The sequence below is a fragment of the Aedes aegypti genome, chromosome 3 (genome assembly GCF_002204515.2).
Source record: "Aedes aegypti strain LVP_AGWG chromosome 3, AaegL5.0 Primary Assembly, whole genome shotgun sequence".
Lineage (NCBI taxonomy): Eukaryota > Metazoa > Arthropoda > Insecta > Diptera > Culicidae > Aedes > Aedes aegypti.
This window is the reverse complement of record NC_035109.1, coordinates 255,510,164-255,532,261: the sequence shown is the minus strand read 5'-3', so window position 1 is coordinate 255,532,261 and position 22,098 is coordinate 255,510,164. Positions and strand designations below refer to the sequence as shown.

The window sequence follows — 22,098 nt, the reverse complement described above, 5'->3', positions numbered from 1 at the left end:
ACCATTGATCGAAAAGTAAAAAGTGGGAGAAATGGATCTCCGTATAGTGTTAAGCTTGAGCTTGAGCTTGAGCTTGAGCTTGTTTGGCCGCCCGTGGATGCACTCCAGTATCGCCAGATCAGCTGCACTTACACAAGGAACCAACCGAATGACTGCTTGGGACTAACAGGCATCCTCAGTGTATAAGTGCTGGTGATCTTCTATTTTTAGGCAACAATGGCACCTGCCACGTCAGAATGCAGACCAATGAGGGGAAGGGGGAGGAATTGTTGATGCATTGAACTGACTCCCACGTAGACCGTATATTCCACTGCATCCACGTCAGTTCATGCGGGAGTGTATGGATTGGGGGAAAGGCATGGCAGAGAGGTTTGCTTTTGTGGTTAGCAGACTGCCTATGTATCAGGCGTAAGAAAGGCGTGCGCGTGGAAGTAGGAAGCGTTAGGGAAACGGTTTCTTGTCCGTCTCTGGTTCTAGCGTTTGCTATGAACGAATAGTTTGAGTGTGATATATTTAGAATGGAAGATAGAAGCAAGTGAGAGATATACAACTACAAAGTACGAGGAAAGGGACGGGCCTGGGATTGAACCCATGACCTTCTGCATATGAAGCAGAAGCGGTAGCCATCAGACCACCAACCCCGTCAGGATCTCCGTATAGTGTTAAGGATCACAAACGGGTAATTCTAGCTTTCAAGAGGAATCCCAACAATTCAGTTCGAGATGTGGCAAAGAAACTGAAACTATCCAAAACTTTCGTGCATGATGCGAAAAAAGCTTGAAGGATTACATACCTACAAAGTCCAAAAGGCACCTAATTGCGATGAAAGGCAAAATACGGTAGGCAAACCACGTGCACGGAAGCTCTGCACCCAGATGTTGACGAAACCACATTGCCTTGTAATAGATGATGAGTCGTATGTAAAAGCAGACTTACGGTTGTCCGACATTTCGCGGTAAACCATTCCGCGGTCAACCATTTCGCGGTGTACCATTTCGCAGTTTGTATCATTTTGCGGTTTACCGTTTTGCGGTTAGTACCATTTCGCGATATGCCATTTCGCGGCCTATACCATTTCGCGGTGTGGTTTTTCCTACGAGTTGCACTGAAAATTGTTGGCATTTTCACTAATAACATTTTTATAGGTGATTTACCCTTCTTTTGAACACCGGAAGTCCTTAAATTTGCACTGTTGAGATAAATGAAACATCTCAGTATAAACCGCGAAACGGTACACCGCGAAATGATATGCCACCAAATGGTACTAACCGCGAAATGTCGTACCGCGAAATGGCAAACCGCGAAATGGTACACCGCGAAGTGAATTACCGCAAAATGTTATACAATCGCTAGAAGAGCTCCTGAACTTTTGAGGAAGTCTTGAAGGTACTACTTCAAAGGTTCAGAAGCTCTTGAAGAATTTTTTAAGAAACTCATACAGAAGTTTCATTAGAGATTACATTTATGATTTCCTTTAAAAATACCGCCGTTGGTTTATAGGGTACTAAAAAATCTCACAAATTTGTGAAGACATAACTAGAAAAGTTCCCTTTATTGGGAAATTTCTCAAAATAATTCCTTAAGGTAAAATTAGAGAAATTGTTAGTTGAAATTTTAAAGAAATCCTGATTGATCATTTTTAAGAAAATCCTAAGAACTCCCTGGAAGTATCTTTGCAAACAATATTGGTTGAATTCTTGTAGTTATTCTCAACGATGTTTTAAGGAAATACTAGAGAAGTCGATTGAAGATTTACTGGCTAGATTCCTGGAGGACATAGGACTTCCTTGAGGAATTTCTTATCCTTAGAAAAAATCTGAGCTGAATTATTGCAAGTGTTTTGAACAAAATTCTTGGCGGAATTCCGAGAAAGAAAAAAAATATCTGAGCTAGAAGGGCTCCTGAACTTTTGAGGAAGTCTTGGAGGTTCACTTCGTACTCGTGTAATTATGAAAGTTGTACCCGCTGCTACAATGTCCGAGCATCGTTTTTCAGACATTTTAAAAAGCACTTCAACAATGAACTCGATCATAGAAACACGAACTTTGATGCGGTTCCTCAGAATAACGAATACTTTACAATGAAATCCGAAGCACAAACACCGCAACCAAACGACCTTCAACCTGAAAAAGACGAGCATAAGGATTCCTACAATAATATCGAAACACCTGCCACCGACGCTGAAAATTCCAATATCATTGATATTACAGCACTAGAAAATCAAATGCGTAATCTGAGTATCGGTTTCAATTTGAAATGGTTGGATGTCAATGTGTTACCGAGAAAAGTTGTTTTTGAAATACAACATGACGTGCAACAAAAAATTCTCAAGCCTTTAGAAGATGTTGTCAATACTATGCAAACCGTTGGCCTACTTTCTATGGAGGCTCAAACTATTTTCAAAAAAATGTTTGCGATGTTTGACGGAACAGAAACTGAGTATAAGTTTATTGAATGTTTAAAATCCGCCGACTTATATGTAGTCCCAAGAGAATTTGTGATAAGCAATGAACTACGCCCTGGTGTCATTCACAACGAACAAGGAATGGATAACGATCCGATTACAGGTAAATATAAAAATACGAAAAATATATAAATATTTACTTACATTATAATACGGTAATTGATGTATATATTTCAGGAATCCTAATGCCAATAAAATTTCAATTAAGGAAGTATTTGGAATCACCGTTAGTTTTTGATACAATTCTGGACAATCTTACACCATCACAAGATGGTTATATTCGCAGCCTCGTGGACGGAACAATATGGCAACAAAGAAGAGCCAAAATAGACTGCAACATTGTTATTCCGTTAAACTTCTTTTTCGATGATTTCACCACTAAGGACACGGTTTCACCTCATGCATCCCGCACATCCATATTAGGAATATATTACTATATTCCATGTCTTCCAGGATATATTCTTGCAAAATTAGCCAACATATTAGTTGCCGGATATATGTTATCGGAAGATAGGAAGGAATACGAGAATGAAGATTTGTTCAGCAATTTAGTGCACACCTTGATAGATTTAGAAGTGAATGGTCTAACAATATCATACAATGGTACAGATGTAACAGTTCATTTTATGTTAGGATTTATAACTGGCGATAATCTGGGTGTTGCAGGAATTTTGGATTTAGTTGAATCGGCACGAGCCAATTTTTATTGCAGAATGTGCAAACGTAACCGCGAACAAAGAGAAAAAGATGCTACGGAATATGAACAAACATTCAGGACCATTGACGGTTACGAAAATGATTTACTACTTAATGATGTTTCTAACACTGGTGTTCATAAGAACAGTGTATTCAATCAAATCCCATCATATCATGTTGTTTTAAATGTCTATTTTGATCTCATGCACGATCTATGGGAAGGAGTGTGCATGTATGGCCTTTCGCATTGTTTGAATTACTTCATCAAAGTTAAAAAAATGTTTAGTCTTAACGAACTCAATTGTAGGAAAAACGTATTTGTTTTTGGGAGCACAAATTCATCTAACATACCAAACGATATTAAAGATACTAACATAATTAAGAGTAAAATCAAAATGACTGCCAGCGAAATCAAAACTTTAATAACATTTTTTCCACTGATAATTGGAATGTTGATTCCAGAGGATGATCCAGTTTGGTCATATTTCTGTAATCTTTTAAAACTATGTCATATTCTAATGTTACGCGAAATACATCCAAAATTGTTAGATACATTGAAATCATTAGTCGAAACCCATCACACGCAATATCAACAACTATTCAACGACACGTTAAAACCCAAACATCATAATATAATCCATTATGCATCTTTTATTCTCCGTTCGGGTACACCACGACATCAGTGGGCAATGCGAGGGGAAGGCAAACACCGAGATGCCAAACAGTACAGCAGGGTCAATAACAACAATACAAATCTATGTAAATCTTTAAGTATAAAAGCCGGGTATAAGTTTGCTCAGAACGTTTACAACAGCAGTTTTGTTACTCCTCAAATAGATCTCAGCAATTCCAAAATTCTCGATTATCCATCAGATATTACTTTTAATTCATTTGTAGCTGAAAAAATACGTCTTTTAAATAATTCAGTACATTTCATAGATAGTTTTATAAAACAAGGATCCACATTCAGTCATGGTACAATTTTTTATGTAACCTACTGTAATATCATTAATATTTTTGAACTGGATTGCATACTGAAAGACAAAAGCAACAATTTAATTCTAGTCTGTAGTAGCATCATGTGTCGTAGATTTGACGAGCATTTGCAATCTTATGAGGTTTATAAAACACAAGTACCCAAATTGATCTCAAATATTGGTTGTTACGAAACACACACCATCAACATACATAGCGTAAATGATAAATTATATTTCAGATTTTGTAATTTTAATGTAACGGATAAGGTTATTGAATCATTATTTGTAAATTAAATGTAAATAAAATCAAAATGGAGAGAAAATTGTCTTTTTATTTAGAATTATTTGAAATAAAATAGAAAATAATGAAAATATAAAAGCAATCTAAATAAAAAATAAAAAAATTGGATTAAAAATTATATATTTAAAAACAAAAATTAGTTTTTTTGTTTTAAAAAATACTTTTTTTGATTCAAAAAATATAAATTTTAAAAACAACACAGATATTTTTCGGTTCAACATAAGGTTTTGTATTATCAAATACATTTATTATTAATCCAAAAAAATTTTGTTTTGGTTTGTGTTCACGACTGATTCTAGAAACAAAAAAATATTTTTTTAAAACAACAAAGTTTTGTTGTTGAATTCAAAAAAAAATATTATTAGCCGAGAAATGATGATTTTTTTTGTTGATTTCAATACAGAATATTATTGATTTTAAAATTCCTTTCTCTGCGTGAAGGTTTTTTTTTTAAGAAATTCATACAGTAGTTTCATCAGAGATTACATTTATGAATTCCCTTAGTAATACCACTGGTTGTATTCAAGGTACTATCTTTGAAAAAATCTCCCTTTATTGGGAAATTTCTCAACGCCCTGGAAGCATCTTTGCAAAAATTATTGGTTGAAGTCGATTTTTTTTAGGGAAATACCTACTAGCGAAGTCGATTGAGATTTCTGGAGGGCATAGGGCTTCCTTGAGTAATTTCTGATCGAAAGAATTCTTGGTTGAATTTCAGGGTTTATCCTTAGAAAAATTATAAGCTGAAGTTTGCAAGTGTTTTGAAAGAAGTTCTTGGAGGAATTCCGTGAAAGAAACGCTGTACAAATTTCTTAAGGAATCTTCGGAGTACTATATGAATGGGATGGTTCACAAATTATGTCACGCTAAATTGAGACTTTTTCATCTCACGTTTGGCAGTACAAACAGCGCGCGTTTTTCTCGGTTATATAATATGGAATCAGAAAAATATGCACAGAAGGACAAATTATTCATTATAAACTTTTCCACAATGTGACCAAACTTTTCTTTTTCATCTTCTCCTTTTTTTAAATTTGTTTATTAGTATTTTTCCAAACATTACATTCATTTCTTATTTGTAGGTTAGACTGGCCCTACAACAAAAAAGTTGTAAAACTCAACGGGGCACCCCCTAGATATGAGCCTTAGGGTAAGAAAAACGCTCTCTCAAAATTTCAACTCAATTGGTTGCTCCACCAGCTGGCGCATTCAATTTGAAGTTTGTATGGGATATTCGTTTCAAACATATTGAAAATTGATCCTATGTCACTGTTTCGTTCCGTATACTAATTGTTCGCGTTCAAATAAGCCCAGAATGACAAATACACTAGTTGATACCCTAATGAACATAATTGCAGAAGGTTGTATCTTGATTTAATCTCATTTTCATTACTCTTTCAGTTGTTGAAAGTTAGGCTTAGATCAGCACTCCCGTACAGTCACTTATATGCATGCGACATGTGCCTCAGCTCGCCCAGCGTCATAGGTGGCTATGATGCGCTTAGTGGCTACCTCCAAGCTATGTTGAAGAAATACAAGCAGTACTGCATGATATACTTCAGATGGTTAAAACACCAACTTTATTAATTTTGATCATGGTACAATCTTCTACAATATTATTCGATATTACATCAGATAGTGTTTTTGACATTCTGGGTCCAATTGAACGCGATCATCAATTTTCCTGAACCAAACAGTAGATGATGTGCTGTTGCTAATATGTTTGAGCTGTAAATCCCATATTAACTTCAATTCAAATGCGCCAGCTCATGGAACGACCAAATGAGCAGAATTTTTCAGAAAGGCTTCCTCTAACCCCAAGAAATAATCCTGGGGGGTGCCCCGTGGAATCATACAACTTTATTTTTCTCCCATACTAAGCTGGGCCAGTCTAATGTAGGTGTTCTGTGTTATTATACAACACTATCATCCTAATTTGGTAAAACAAATTTAAGATTTTATTAACATTTTGTTAACAACATATTACATTTCATTTGCCGTAGCAGTTCAGATTTTTTACAGGTGAGTTGATTTCACCTGCTTATAAGAGAAAACAAAACGCTTTGAATCTTCTTCTTATTGATATTACGTCCTCACAGGGACAGAGTCTGCTTCTCAGCTTAGTGTTCTATAAGCACTACCACAGTTATTAACTGAAAGCTTTTTTGCCAAAGTTGCCTTATTCACATTCGTGTATTGTATGGCAGGTACGATGGAACTCTATGCCCAGGGAAGTGAAGGAAATTCCCATTTACGAGAAGATCCTTGTCCGACCGGGACCCGAGCAACACATTTGTTATAATTGAGTATTATCAACTCATATATGACTAGTTTTGGTCATATATCAGTTGATAGTACACAATTATAACATGTGTGTTGCTGGGAGAATCGAACCCAAACACCTTTAGCGTGGCTTTGCTTTGTAGCCGTGAACTCTAACCACTCAGCTAAGGAAGGCCCCAACCAAACTTTTATGAAACGCAATAAAAACTAAAATTAAAAAGGTTTTATAATGAACAACATACAAACTTTAGTTTCTGTTTCAAACCGCTAACAGTGGATTTTTTCTTCTAGGCCCTCAAAAGTGAACACGTTGTTGTCACTTACGAAGTCATTCTCAGCATCCATCGTTTGATTCAGAAAAATGGCGCAGACCTCAACGAGCCCACATGGGACATCATTTGCGACATCATGAACGAGATATCGTCTAATTTGGCTAAATATAAACTGCCCAACGAAAATAATGTCGTAAGGCATTTTCATGAGACGATTGATCTCATCGAGGAGTTGTTGCAGAAGGGCGATATCAATGCTGATCCGGATAAAATATATGGGTTGATTGAAAAAGTGTCCACCGAACGTCCAGAGGCTTCAGTAAAAGGTTTGATTGAGTACATGACAATGAAAATATCAGCAACGCGCCCTCAGTGGTTGTTGGAACTTTGCTCTTTCATGGATAGATTCTATAAGATGAAGAACACCATGATTAGGGTCCATGCCGTTCAGGCATTGGTTCGCATAATGGCAATCAATCGGGCTATCTACGAAGAGGAAATTCTAGAACGAATTGTAATAGTACACTTGGGAGGTGTAGTTCACGAGACAGATGCAGAAGTAAGGAAAGCCGTAGCCGTAGCCATGATTGAATTTATCTTGCACTGTGACACAAAGCGTTGTTTCGAGTTGCTAGAGATTGTTGGAAAAATGCTACATCGTCCTTATGATTGCTACACACAACACGGGACAGTGTTTCATTCGGTCAAGGAGGTCGAAGACATTGTTATCCTGGTCGATGGCTTGATCCGTGTTTTCACTGTAAAATTGTATCGAGTTCCCTCGACGCATGCAATTAAAGTGTACCATCTGCTGATGCTGTTGCTGGAATCACATTACGAAAAACCGGCGGTTTTACAGCACGTCAATATTATCAGGTATAAGATATTCGATTGGATGTTGCAAGCTCGGGCCAATGCGTCGTTTCACATTGGCTACCCGGACGCCGAGAATGGCAACAGAGTTCGATTCAGTCACTACCTCGGCATTGAAGGCCCTTATCAGCACCAGAGTATGCAAGTACAACAACAGGTAGGCTTATCACAACAAGCTCAGTCATCGAGTCAACTGAACCTAGCACTACAAGAAAACATGAAAACGGCTGACGTCATGCCCACGACAAATCTTACAACGATTTCAATTAAAAGAGGATGTCAAACGATCGTCAATTGCCTGAAAGAAGAAAAAGATTGGCAAGTTATTCAACTGGTGCTGTCCGAGCTGCCGAACATAATGGAAAACAAGGCTCTGATCCAGGGCAATGATATCGATGCTTTGGCAAAGACACTATTCAAAATGTACAACGATAGGTTGATGGCAGAGAAGCTAATGGGATACCAAGCTAAACCCACATTGTCCGATATACATGATTTGGTTTTGTCAGCTTTAGCCAGTCTGGCTTCGTACCATCAGTTTCTTGAGGCAAATACTAAGAAAAGTATAATCGATATCCTCAAATCGGGTTTGATTTCAAGAAAGCCACAGGTTTGCATTCAAACGCTTACAGTTCTATTGCTAGAAATGCGCGACCCTTTGGTCGCCAGGCTTGGCGATCTGTTGTTTGAACTAAGCAAGATGGCCAACACGACTATAGTTGCTCTCCCGGTACTTGAATTCTTATCGACGCTGAGTCATCTGCCAAACGATCGCATTGCAAATTTTCGGGTCGTAGAGTTCATGTATGTGATGGCCATGTCATTTCCATACACGAATCCCTACCGCTATGATCACTACACCGTTTCCCTGGCGCATCACGTAATCGCGGGTTGGTTTTTAAAGTGTCGACTTCCGATGCGCAAAAGTCTCGTTTACTACATAGTCAAAGGTCTCGAATCATATGTCCACATACCATTCCAAGATGGGTCCAAACAGCGCACAGACTATTCGACAGCCAATGAAGATTCTTCAAATCGGAAGCGAAGTTCAAGCCTTACTGAACAAGGATCCAAGCGAAAGGATCGCACCGCTGTTCAACAGCAGCAGCAACAGCAGCCAACTTCTCAACAGCGATCCAATAAACCACCTTTCAACAGCGATTTGTACAATTTTCATTCCGAACTGGCGGAAACTTGCATCGATTTCATGGCTAACCATACGTTTTCGCCGTGTTCGGGTTTGGCTAAGCGGAACCCTGCATCTGAGTTTCTCCTTAAGGGTGGTCAATCGAACACATGGCTTTTGGGGCACAATCTTATCACCATCACTACCAGCGGATGTTCGGCAGTTCCGTTTAGGAATGGGCTATGTGATCGTTGCTACGCCACATGCAGGGAAAGCGCTACCAGTAAAACGGATCCGAGCACTTCTACCACCGGACTGCCAATGTCTCCCGAATCAACGAGTGTTGCATCGAACAAGGACTCTGGAATTGCTGTGCCGGGAAGTGCCAGCACTACTGGTGCCGAAGGGCAGTCTGTCCCTAACAAAAGGTATACCAAAGCAAGTTTACAACACAGTAGGTAAGATTTGGTTCTTGGTTTTTATTTAGATAGATAGTTTGCTGTGCAAGTATTTTTTCTTCTCCAGTTGCTTCATTAAATACTTCATGAATTAAAATTGTCCACCAATTTCAACTGGATAGGATGAAATCACGGTTATAAAGATGGTTGACTAGTTGAATGTTCTTAACTCTTCCTCTCCCTTTTTTTTTTCCTTTTGTTGGGATTTGAACCACTGCGACCATTAAGTTGATCTATTGTGGTATACCCCTGTTTATTTTTCGCATATTTTCAGGACGACAAGTTACTATTGAGAGTAACTGCAGTTGACTGATAGTGCGACGTACCCCAATCTGGTATGATTCTTAAAATGAATTCAACTACCTTATTGGGATTTCCTTGCCAAATTTCAAAAGGACTCAGTATGCCCTTGTTGAAATACTGTCTTCTTTGCGCAAATAGTGCTGAGCATTCACAAAGCAAGTGTTGAGAGGTCTCTATCTCACAGTCGCAAAACCGACAGATATCAGTTGGACTTCGACCCATCTTCTTTAAATGATATCTAGCTGGACAATGTCCTGTAAATAGTCCAATAACTATACAGAATGATTTTTTATTTAAGTTTAGAAGTTTTTCTGTAATTTGTTTATTTGGAGTTATAAACAGTTTAGACTGTCTTGATGTATTTGTACCAATCCAGTTCGACTGTATCATATTACGCTCCCATTTTTTTATTTCCATTTGTATTACACATTTTGAAACTCCACAAAAGGGTTCTGGTCCTAAAAACTGAGTATTCGATCCTCGTCTAGCCAGAAAATCAGCTTTCTCATTTTTTTCGATTCCACAATGGCCTGGTACCCAGTACAGGGACACCTGGTTATTCATAGCCAGTTGCTTCAATACTTGTATGCATTCCCAAACCAGTTTTGATTGGCATGTATAGGATTTTAATGCGTTCAGAGCCGCCTGGCTGTCTGAAAATACGCAAATCCTTGCATGTCTATACTTTCTTCTAAGACATATAGAAGCACACTCTAAGATGGCGTATATTTCTGCAAGGAAAACAGTTGTCCATCGTCCCATTGGTATTGAAACATTAACTCCTGGACCTGTTATTCCAGCCCCTGTGTTATCACTCATTTTAGAACCATCGGTGTAGAACATAATCGATCCTGGTGAAATACTAGGCCCACCCGATTCCCACATTTGGCGGTCTGTTTCAACCACCTTATATGGTATATCTAGGTTTAGGGTTCTTTCCATCCAGTCTTCGTTCATGACTACTAATGGATTAATTTGAAAATCTTTCAGTATACTTAGATGTCCGGAAAGATTTCCTTCAAGAAAGATATTCGTTCTTCGCAGTCTTAGTGCATTCTTTTCAGCTTCCATTTGCACGTGTTGATGAAGTGGAAGCTTATACAGAACTGCCTCTAAGGCCTTTGATGGCGTACTACGCATTGCTCCTGTCATAGCCATGCAGGCCAAACGTTGCAATTTTTCTAGCTTTTTTTGGGCTGTGCTTTGCTTTGTTTTAGGCCACCATACTAGTGCGGCATAAACTACCCTGGGCCTTACAATAACCGTATAAATCCAATGAATCATTTTAGGTTTGAGACCCCATTTTTTACCAAAAGTATTCTGACTCACCCACAGGGCAATAGTGGCTTTGCTTATTACCTGCTCTAAGTGCAAGTTCCAATTAAGTTTATCATCTAGAATAACTCCTAGATATTTTACACTGGATGCATATTGGACAATACATCCCTCAATTGTTATATTTTTAAAAGTTACTTTCCGTCTGCGAGTGAACGGTACCAAAACGGTTTTCGATGGGTTTATATTCAACCCTTCGTTTTGGCACCACCGCGAAATGCAGTTTAGTGCAGACTGCATTAAATCTGTGATGGTATGTTCAAACTTTCCACGAACTATTATGGCCACATCATCAGCAAAACCGATAACTTCGAAGCCTTGTTCTGTCAATTTATTAAGAATATCATCAACAACAAGCGACCATAATAAAGGCGACAATACGCCTCCTTGAGGACATCCCTTAGTGGTCTTTATTGTTATAGATGATACTCCCAATTCAGCAGATACTTCTCTATTTTTCAGCATTTCCATAATCCAAGCTATAATGCCAGGATCGAAATGCCTATTTTCCATTGACTTTTTTATTGAACTGAATTCCTCTCCCTTGGTTGTGTACTTTTTTAACGTGCCTTCGTCCGACTTTTTTCATTTAAGGGTAAACATATAGGGCAAAACCATACCTATACTAAACTAAATATTTTTGCCAGGGGTGCACGACAACGTGATATCCCTAATATCTCAACATCACGAATAGCCTTTAATGATTTTCTAAAGAAATTATTATTGAATAGGGCTCTAAAGTCCTATCCCAATTTTCGTACCAAAAGCTTAAGTTTAGGCCAGAAACACATGTTTACTCAATTGTTTAGTTTCAAATTTTTGGAAATTTGTCACATCCCTTGGTTTAAACTCAAATTTTGGGTGAGAAACCAACACACAATGGGAATTTCTTCACATGATGGCGCTAGCTTAGAAAATGTTACTATATCGAGCTCATATATTTGTTCTGGCGTTCTGTATCTCAAGATACTTAGGATTTGGACGAATTATTGCTTAAGCAAAGTTGCTCATTGAATCAAGGGATATACGCTGCATGTCGTTTAGCTCAACAAACTGCCACTAGAAGGCGCTACTGAGCATCAGATATTTCAAACATATATATCTCTAGTTTGAGCTATGTTAGAAAACTAGTGTATTTAGTAAAGTCGTTTATTTGTTCGACGACTACAAATTGCCCGTCCATTTGGTTCCATATCGTGCCATTAGGAAGAGCTAGAGAGCATTAAAATTAAAAAGTCATATATTTCAGGATGCAGATCAAATAGCAGGCTTTGTAATCAGTAAAGTGGCTAGTTAAGCCAAGAGAAATGATTGGCATTCCTGATTAGTGTGAAATAGTGTCATTAGTTGATATTTCTGAGCATCAAACATTTGAAGACCATATCGCATCAATGCACCAGATTCCGCTCATTTGAGGGAAGTTATGTGTTCAAATGTTTATTATAAAATAACCATTATGTCGATCAATACTATTTTTTGTCACAATGTCCCGAGCAACACATTTGTTATAATTGAGTATTATCAACTCATATATGACTAGTTTTGGTCATATATCAGTTGATAGTACACAATTATAACATGTGTGTTGCTGGGGGTAGCTCCAAGTATAAGTAGGGGGAAGTCCTCTATGCCCGAACACTTTTTGTTTTTTGGTAATATTTCAAAATCTACATTAGTTTTACCGTTAATTTCCGTACAGTATAAAAAGAATCACATTATTTTAAGTAAAAACTCACATGCGAACAAAAATAAACCTTTACAATTCATTTTTATGATGGATTACATTATGTACCAAAAATGATGTGTACTGAAATGTGTCCTCTATGCTCGGACACTATGATTTTCACCATCAAAGTTTACACCAAACCCACAGAAAGGCCAAGGAGTGCTTCGTATGTCAGCACATACCTTGTGGGTTCAATCTTTGCATGATGTACAGCGTATGTAGCATATTAGCGAGATCATAGGTCAGTTCCTTAAACTCCTTCTTGATCAGCGCCATAAATCGATTCGCCATATGTCGCCGTCTATGTTGCATAAACGGTTGCTCGTATACAGATGAAAATGTCTTCGAGAATTCAACGCGTTTATAGTTCTTCACAATTTATTTGTCAGCTCAAAGATTGAAGTGTGCTCTTAGGTACAGTCAACTCTCCCTTACTCGATCTCCGTATCTCAATATTTATCTAGTTAGAGAACCATAGTAAAATTTGGTGTTCATGGCTAACTCGATGGTTCCTTGAATCGCATATTTGCACTGTTTTAGTTTTCTGTAATACGATATCTCCCTAACTCGATGGTACCTTCATTATCGAATTATGGAGAGATGACTGTACATCTTATCTTGTGGCTGCTTCAGGTGCGCTCATTTGCCTTAAAAGCATCATGTTTACAGCACTTTATAAGGCCTCAAAGGACCGAAAGTTTTGTTGTTTATGCTTTATTTTTGTTGCTGTTTGTTTTTTGTACCCTACATTTATGAAAAAGCGAATTATGAATTATTAGGTTAACATTTTCACTGTCCGGCCATAGATGACAAAAGTGTCCGGCCATAGAGGACTTGCAAGGGTTTACAAAAAAGGTTGCTTTTCTTAGAAATTTTCTAATAAATTTTGCATTGTGAGTGATGCAAAACTTACTGAAGTCAACGTACGGAGACAATTCAGTTCAAATTATAAGAAACATTTGTAGCTACAGTTGCATGAAATTTTATCGTTTCACTTTTTTTGGTAGATTGTATCAGAGTGAAACTTTTAACAGCTACTGTTTGTTTACGTTTGGACATGAAAACGTCATAGTTTGTATACACTGCAAAAATGGGTTTTGGTATAATCCTGGAATACTAAAATCTTAATATCATTATTCATTTTTGGAAAATTCAAACTGTCTGGCCATAGAGGACTTCCCCCTAGCTAGCGGCAAAATAAAAAAAAAAAAGAAAAACTTCCATAAAAATATTTAATTGCATTTGTTACTGCATATAAATGTTCCTATTTCCGCTCACGGTAAACAGATTTCGTGACGGACTTACTAAAAATGCATTATTTCGAATTTCGTTATTTATCTCGATATTTTTTATGGTCAAATCATAGCTACTACTGCTATAAAGAAAGCTGTATACTAAAATCGACATTTCTTTAAAATTTTGTTAAAATTTTTGCATGAGCGGTTATTGGAACACACAAAAAACCTAGTGATCCAATAACCGCTCACGAGGTCTTGTGTTTTGAATATAACTAATTATTTTATCAAATGAAAATAATGTAAGGCGACTTCATTTGATAAGTGTTGGTTTTTGACACGAAAAATCAATTTTTACTCTTGTGAGCGGAAATAGGGGCATGAGCGGATACTGGTACACTGATGGTACTTTAGTTCGTCATTATCGAATTATAACGAGTTCATTGAGAGTCGGATCCTATTCGTGGCACTTTTGATTCACTTCGGCAGTGGGGTTTTTTGAAAGCCGCAGATCTCTTATTTGACCAAAGTATGCATCGTAATGAAACGCTTCTTTTTTGCAAAGTTTCAGACAATTCGGCCGGGAAAAAACCCCCATGCCAAAGAGAAAGGTTTTAACATCGTGATCAATGGTTCCCAACTAAGAAACAACGAACATTTTTATCGACAATACCTACAACTAAGTTATTAGCATTTCGATGTACAAGATTTTGAAACATTCAGCTCACAGAACAAATCAGACATGTATCGTAAGGGCTGTCTATCAAACAACTTTCCCGACAACAACAACTGTCTCGCTGGTCCATTGGCAGAAAAAAAAACAGTTTTGAATTTCCAATGCTTATCAGCACCAATACCTTGTTAGGTTCAGAACTGTGTGACCGAATGTCGTAATAACAAATAGTCCTGAACTTAACAAACAATTTTGCTGAGAACATTGGCTTAATAGTTGCTTTGCATCATGAGATATATGAGTTGAAAATATGTGATGCTCATATAGCATGCAGTATATAGCCGTTGATCTAACATACAACTTTCCCAAAAAACTGCTTTCCATCAAAACAACATTGGCCAATATTTGACTTTTAAATTTGCAATGCAAATGCGTTCTCAATTTTGAAGCAAAATCAAAGCAAGAGAAGAAAAACATCACAAATGTATCGGTCTATGATCGGCAATGTTTAAGAAGTTGTAACAATCTTAATAAATAATAGCAGCGAACGAGCTCAAAGCGAGAACCAGTGTTGTGAAAAACTCAATATCTCATAACTCACGCTTGAGATTTTTCATGCGTTAGTTGTCAATCACGCAACTCAGCAGTCAAAAAATCATGGATGAGTTGGCTCACCTTTTTGACGTATTTCCACAGTTTACCCGCGCACTGCAATAATTTCTTGTTTGTCTGGTAAAATTATAGTAACATTTTCTAACGTAAACAATAACATTCGGATTTCTCGAGTTTTTGACAAGTTTTGCGATTGAATATTTTTTTACGGTTTGAGTTGGATGAGTGATTTTGCATCAAAATCTCAAGCGTGAGATTTGCGAAGCAGATCTCTAATGAGTTTGCTCTTACGGGAGAGCGTATTTATTAAGATTTGAGTGTGCGTCTATCAACACTGTCGAGTCGCTTATTTACCATTGGGGTAGGTGTTTTCTTTTACAGGGGTGATAAACAATCCAAAAACATCCGATAGCAACACAATCCCCAAGGTTTGAAGCATGATTAGAAGAGTTTTATCATGCAGATCATGCGATAATTGATAGATACCCACTCTCAATTTTTATTTTTTTTTTCAAATCTCAATCTCTGGCCAAGAATAAAATACACCTCCCTACATGGAAACCTTGCAAATTCTGCTAGCTTTTTGTCAATAAATAAAGCTGCTGTGAAGATTTCAAGCTGCTTGCAAATGGGTTAGGAGCCAACTATTTACAAGGGGAGAATTGCTACTAATGATCACTGCGACATTTATTTGTAGAAATTTTTAATAAAAATCTAAATTCGAAAGAGCTTGGCCAATGGTTTTGGTGAAATCAATCAATAATTTCTCATTGTTAAATCCTTCCAATAACTACCTTAGTGTTGAGGAATTTTTCGAGGATCTCGTCAGGAAATTTGCAAAATCTTCCAAGGATCAAGCAATTTCCTATGAATACCGCCATATATGATCATAATTTAATTTCCAAGATCACACTTGGTAGAACGGATGAGCGTTAGGTGATTATGACAGAATGACATTGAAGGTATTTTCCCAGTACTTTCACAGTCAGGAAAAAATAGGTCACAGATCAAAAATATTTGGAAGATTAAAAATTTGTAACTCGGTAATAATGATCTTTTGAAAACATGTTAGGTAACAGCTTCCTCACATTTATTCATCAATCAAGAAAAACAAAACTTATTCTCAGTAACTTCGCTGACTCCGTGAGAACTCGTCACGGCTCCAAGGGATCCATACACCACCGGTTGGAAAGCCCTGCTTTAGAGCATTCAATTAGTCTACCATCTTTATTGCATGTATTTTGCCTGTTGCATAATTGGATGATGTTTGTGTTCAATCAATCAAAATTAGAAAATACAGTTTCCGATCCCCTGGAAGCAGTCAAAGTGATACCATCATTTTTTTCCAGCGCCAACGAATCGGACAGCACCGATTTGACGAGTTCGACATCTTCCTCGACGGCAGCAACACCGTTTCCTCAGAATGCAATACCAACCACAACCAACCGGTTCTTCCGCCAAGGCTCCCATGAGGGTTACTCTTCTGGATCATTGGAGACTTTGTCGCGACGGGGTAGTAACCCAGATTCAGTAGACTATGGTCCAACAACCGCTGGTAGCGAACAACAAACCGTTAAACAACCCGATGGTCGATCCGATGCGGGCTTGGTAACGACTCTTGGTAACAAGTTGATTTTACCGCAGCAGCAATCATCTAGTAATACCAATAGCAGTACGGTTGTAAGTGGTACTGTAGTGGACAAACCAATTCAGTTATGCGCATGTTCTTGCACCGGTTGGGCAGAAATATGTATTCGGCGTCCGACTGGGGTGGTGTCCTGGATGATGCGAGTACAAAACCAAATTAACTACGATGCTACATCTGGAGAGTTCCCACTGCAAGACTTGACTGCGTTGTTTGCGCCAAGTCTCGGTGGGGGTATTGTTGGAGCAAATGTACTCAATCGAAATAATCCTCATTTGAACGCTTCTAATGCTTCTGTAAATTTCCAAGCAACCGTTAGCGCTACTGTGAATCTTTCGCATGAAGAACTAGATACGGTTCCAACACAGCAACTACCACAGACTCTTGCCCCAGCGTCCGTTGCTCCTAAAGCGAAGGTATCCATATCGGATGAGGTTTTTGAAATAAAAAAGGATGAAGAAAGTAGCGATGCTGGAGATGAAGATGGATACGAAGATGTACTGATATCTGGAAGAGACGGAGCTACTGGTCCTATCGACATACCTTGGCATACCAAGAAAAGCAAATCTGGAGATGAAAACGATGATTCGAACCTTTCTGCTGATATGAGAGATGACGATGACAACCCGGATATTGCTTTTGATGATCCTGAGGGGCGCTCAAGAAATCCTGTGCGCAGGGTTAATTCTAGTCCCGAAATGAGCTCCAATTGGAAGAGTCAGTTTTTAAGTAAAATAAGCAAAGAAGGCCCCATAGGGATGCCGACCGATGGTCATGATACTCTGCTTGAAAGTGATGTACAGCAGAAGAAAAAGAATTACAGCAAGGGCGTAAGCTGCGAAGCAATTCCGGAAGAAATTGCCGGTTCTACTCCTCCTAGTGTTCCACGTAACCCTGTACAAAGCGAGGTGAATGACAATGTTACCATTCGTGCATCAGGAAATGTGAAACACCAAGGTGACTTTCATGCACTGGGAGCCACATTGCATCCTTCTGCGTCTCTCCCAGAATCTGCTGGACCAGAAGCATCTGTCAATGTTGTGCCACGCAAGCAACATTCAGCAGATGAGGCATTTTCAGCCAAATCTGATGCAACTAGTTCATCGACTGAAACGATTGCCTCTTCAGCTATGATGCCAGCAATAACTCCAACCTTATCGTCTTCTTCGCTGAATTTGAAGCTGCCGATGGAGAAAGTCACTACAAAACCACCACAGTCTCCTGCTCCACTTTCTCCTAGATTGCTAGCTCGCAATCCAATCAATGGAAAATTGTCCAACTCTGGTACTGCGTCACCATCATTCCCAGCTATAACTGCTGGCGGAATCAGTCATGGGATGCATTCGAATGAAAACGACATACCTAGAGGACGGTCCAAAACAATTTCCGTCGTTCGAGAGCATTACAGCAGAGACAAGCTCAACCGCAACAATCTTGCTAATGCAAGATTGCGAAATGAACCATCTGGAATTGGAACAGCTTCCCGGTCCGTTATCAGTCCCAGTTTCGTGTTCTTGCAGCTCTATCATAGTGGTACTTTCGGCACATCCGATAAACCTATTCTCATGGACAAAGAAGTATGCGACAGGGCTATACATCTGCTGGATTTGATTGCACCTTTTGAAAAGCACAAGATCGGTGTTCTTTACGTTGGACCGGGACAAGCCGGATGTGAATCTGAAATTCTCAAAAATCGCTTCGGTAGCTTGAGATATGCAAAGTTTCTAAGAAAGCTTGGAACACTGGTAGCCATTAAAGAGGCTAAAGAGAACAACTTCTTCATCGATTTGGAATCTAACGGTAAAGATGGTAATTTCACCTACATTTGGCAGGATGACATTGTGCAGGTAACTTTCCACGTAGCGACACTGATGCCAAATAACAAGCAAGATCCCAACTGCAACGAAAAGAAGAAACATATTGGGAACGACTTTGTAACGATTGTTTACAATGAAAGTGGAGTACCTTATAATTTGAAAACCATTAAGGTAATCAATGTTGTTACTGGAATAATGGAACCCTCTCATTAAGTTCTCTTCTCTTAATTTTTACTAGGCACAATTTACCTACGCCTGTGTGGTTATCGAACCCATAGAGCTGGAGAGTAACCGTGTATTTGTACTCGCCCGAGACGAAATAGCGCAGCACGTGTGCAGTAAACCGAAGATCGTTTCAGATTCCAGCGCACCGTTATTGGCTCGTCAAATGGCACTACACGCTAATGTAAGTAGTTGACATTATGTCCTAGAAATTGATGCTAATTCTCAAGCGCCATTCGCATAATTTCTTCTTTGCATTACGTCATCACGGTTTTTTGATTCCCTTGCGTGCTCCTGTATGGGCGAACGACAGAATCAAAATCTATCAATCGTATTCGCGTTGTATGAGTGTGAAAAGATGTTCAAGTTCAGTCGAGGATGAATCGCCAACTGGTGAGCTCGTTTCATGCTTATGATAACAATTTCTTATCGTGCAAATCAACGTTTATTTAATTTTCATACAAACTATGGATGGTTCATCACCAAGTGTGGACATAATATTTTATTCCTGTTTCATTTTTTTTAAAGTAAAAGTCGTATTTATCCTCTTTATCCATGGATCGCATCAGCGACCAAAGGTGACTCCCAAATCCTTATTCTCCCTCACTAATCAACACCCTTCCCGTGGTGATTGCGGTGATGCAGAGGATTTCTCAGTCTCTAGAAGCAACAATTACCGGGTACCCCCGTTGGTTTGACCACTTCTAATCTGAACACTTTTTAATCTGTACCCCGCTAATTTGCACATCGTTCAGATTAAAAATGGTTCAAACGTCATGCAGCTCATGGAACGGAGTTAAGGGGGCAGGATCCGTCATTAATTTTGGAATTTTTAAAAGCAGTTTTTTCGTTCAAAATCAAGAAAATTTACGGGAAAATGTGTTCACTGTATTCTATTCTCCAACCGAAACACTGTGAACACATTTTCATCGAATAATTTTTAGTTTTGAACAGAAAAACTGCTTTTGAAGTTTCGATGATGACGATGACGGAGCGTTGATCGTTAAGTGAAATGGAACGCTGTGGAACGGAACGCAGAATCAAAACAAAACAGTGAAAGAAGTAACCAGAAACACGTTTCTAGGGTGACTAGGGAAAGTGTACCAGTTATGGCCATAGTGGTTCCCTATTTGATCATATGTACAATTTCGAAAACTTTCACATTTTGTATCTCTTCGAATGTTTCAACATCAAGTTAAATAGTATATCTAACTGCTGAAATACACAAAACCTTTTGAAATGTAGAATTATTCAAATTAACACGTATGGCGAAATAGGGAACCACTATGGCATGCGCGGCGTGTGAGGTGAGACAAGCAGAGCTGGGAAAAGTTCTGAAATTCACACTACAGTAGGCAAGCGTAGCAAATCACAGTCAGCGGAGCCAGTGAAACTCTCGCGTATCGCTGCTGTAGGCAAATTGCCTTGAAAATAGCAAAACATCCGTTGCTAAGGGCAACCTAAAACTACTGTAGAAAAATGTTCTATTTCCCGCTACATTTCACGCATTTACAGCCTTCAATGAGGTGGGCTTCGTAGCCGTGCGGTTAGTGCTACCAAGCATTTAGCCGCATCGTGCTAAGGAGTGTGGGTTCGATTCCCGCTGCAGGCCGGAAAACTTTTCGTGAGAAATGTTCTCCGACTGTACCATTGGGCGTTGCATGCTAGTCCGTTGTCTAGTGTGGTGCTTCCTTCAAAGAGCAAATTGCCCACTGGAAGCATTAACGTGTGGGTGTTTTTTTTTGAAAATGACACACTGATTTTGAAAATTCATGTACCCAACATAGGCTACTTGATGAGATTCACAATTTTGAACTACTGTATTAGAAGAACCACGTGATATTCGCAAAAAACTACTACTATTCCCATTCCCAGCTCTGGAGACAAGTTGAATGAGGTGACAATTGTCGACTCGCTCCCATTTGATTAACATTAGCCGTCTCACGTCACTCGCGGTGAGAGCTACTTATCTCGACTCGCACGTCGCGCAGAATAAGCACGACTATCATTCCTCCTCCATCCCAAGTGACTCTAGGGACTTGGGAGTATGAGAGCTGCTAAAATGTGCATGTTGAGAGTAAGCGGTAAATCCCATCCATTGAACAGGTGAAACAGTTTTGAACCCAACTTTCGAGATTGCACTAAAACTTCCAAGGCACTAATCTCGCGAAGGAAGCATCTAACAACAGTGCACTTTTATTTTGGCTTTGTGCACGACCCGAAAGCTTAAAATAAGAAGATCAGGAACGTTGGCCTAAACCATTAACTGAATAAAATGATTCATTTTTCTGGAACCTGACTGGGTTGATCGTGGACTAATTAATTACTGCATACTGTATCTCTTTTTAGCTGGCATCACTAGTGTCGCAATCCTTGAAGATTAAAAACCAAAACCCGTACGCATCCAATTGGCTGGAGAGATTGCGTTACATAAAGAACATTCGGGCCAAAACGACCAATAATTCGGATCAATCGCAGGAACAAACCGGCCCTGGTGGAGGAACTCGAAGTGCTGGAGGAAGTATTGGATCGGCTCAGGACCTCAGTACGGCTTCAACCACTCGTGGTGATGATTTCACACTTTACACTCAGTAGATCAACATGTGCTATGGATTATGTATCGCATCAATTATCAAAAAATACTATCATTACAAAATTGCATCTACTATCTAGGCAAATAAACGAAAAATGTATTGCCTGGCGCTTTGATTGAAGTGTTTTCATCGATAGTTCTTAGAAACTCAAAGGCTTCAAATAAACATCGTTCAATAATCTGTTATATAGAAAAGTTTTACAAATATAAATTTATCCGAAAGCACGCGTTTATTTGTGACGTCTTTGTTTCCATTATGGGAGTACACTATGAATAGCTACCGTGTTCCGGAGGCAAATTAAACCCATGGGCGAATAGACCTGTTCGGAATCTAATTACAGTTTCTCTAGAGAAGCGCGCTTTGGTGTTTCACACTCATCATATGAATGTGCATAAAACAGTGTTTTGTGCTACATGGTAAATAGATGATGAAGATGTAAAGTGGGCGAAGGATTTTAAGGAAAATTGTATTACGTCTGGTTGTCTG

The 22,098-nt window shown here is 38.7% G+C and overlaps 2 protein-coding genes across 3 annotated transcripts in view; both read left to right on the top strand.

The window, feature by feature from the left end:
- LOC5569538 (tuberin) overlaps positions 1–21,806 on the top strand; it is a 46,862-nt gene extending 25,056 nt beyond the window's left edge. The window contains exons 3-6 of one of the 2 annotated variants that reach the window (XM_021851080.1): positions 7,013–9,420; positions 16,684–18,967; positions 19,035–19,202; positions 21,368–21,806. In XM_021851080.1, coding sequence (XP_021706772.1) covers positions 7,013–9,420; positions 16,684–18,967; positions 19,035–19,202; positions 21,368–21,613 — 5,106 coding nt within the window. In that variant the 3' untranslated portion in view covers positions 21,614–21,806. Of the gene's footprint in view, positions 1–7,012; positions 9,451–16,683; positions 18,968–19,034; positions 19,203–21,367 lie in introns of both variants that reach the window. The other variant, XM_001652800.2, reaches the window with a different exon arrangement.
- LOC110678339 lies at positions 1,936–4,460 on the top strand. Its single transcript, XM_021851081.1, has 2 exons — positions 1,936–2,567; positions 2,642–4,460. Exons 1-2 carry the CDS (start codon positions 2,081–2,083, stop codon positions 4,429–4,431), a joined length of 2,277 nt encoding a protein of 758 aa, XP_021706773.1. The 5' UTR covers positions 1,936–2,080; the 3' UTR covers positions 4,432–4,460.
- Positions 21,807–22,098: the final 292 nt, after the last annotated feature.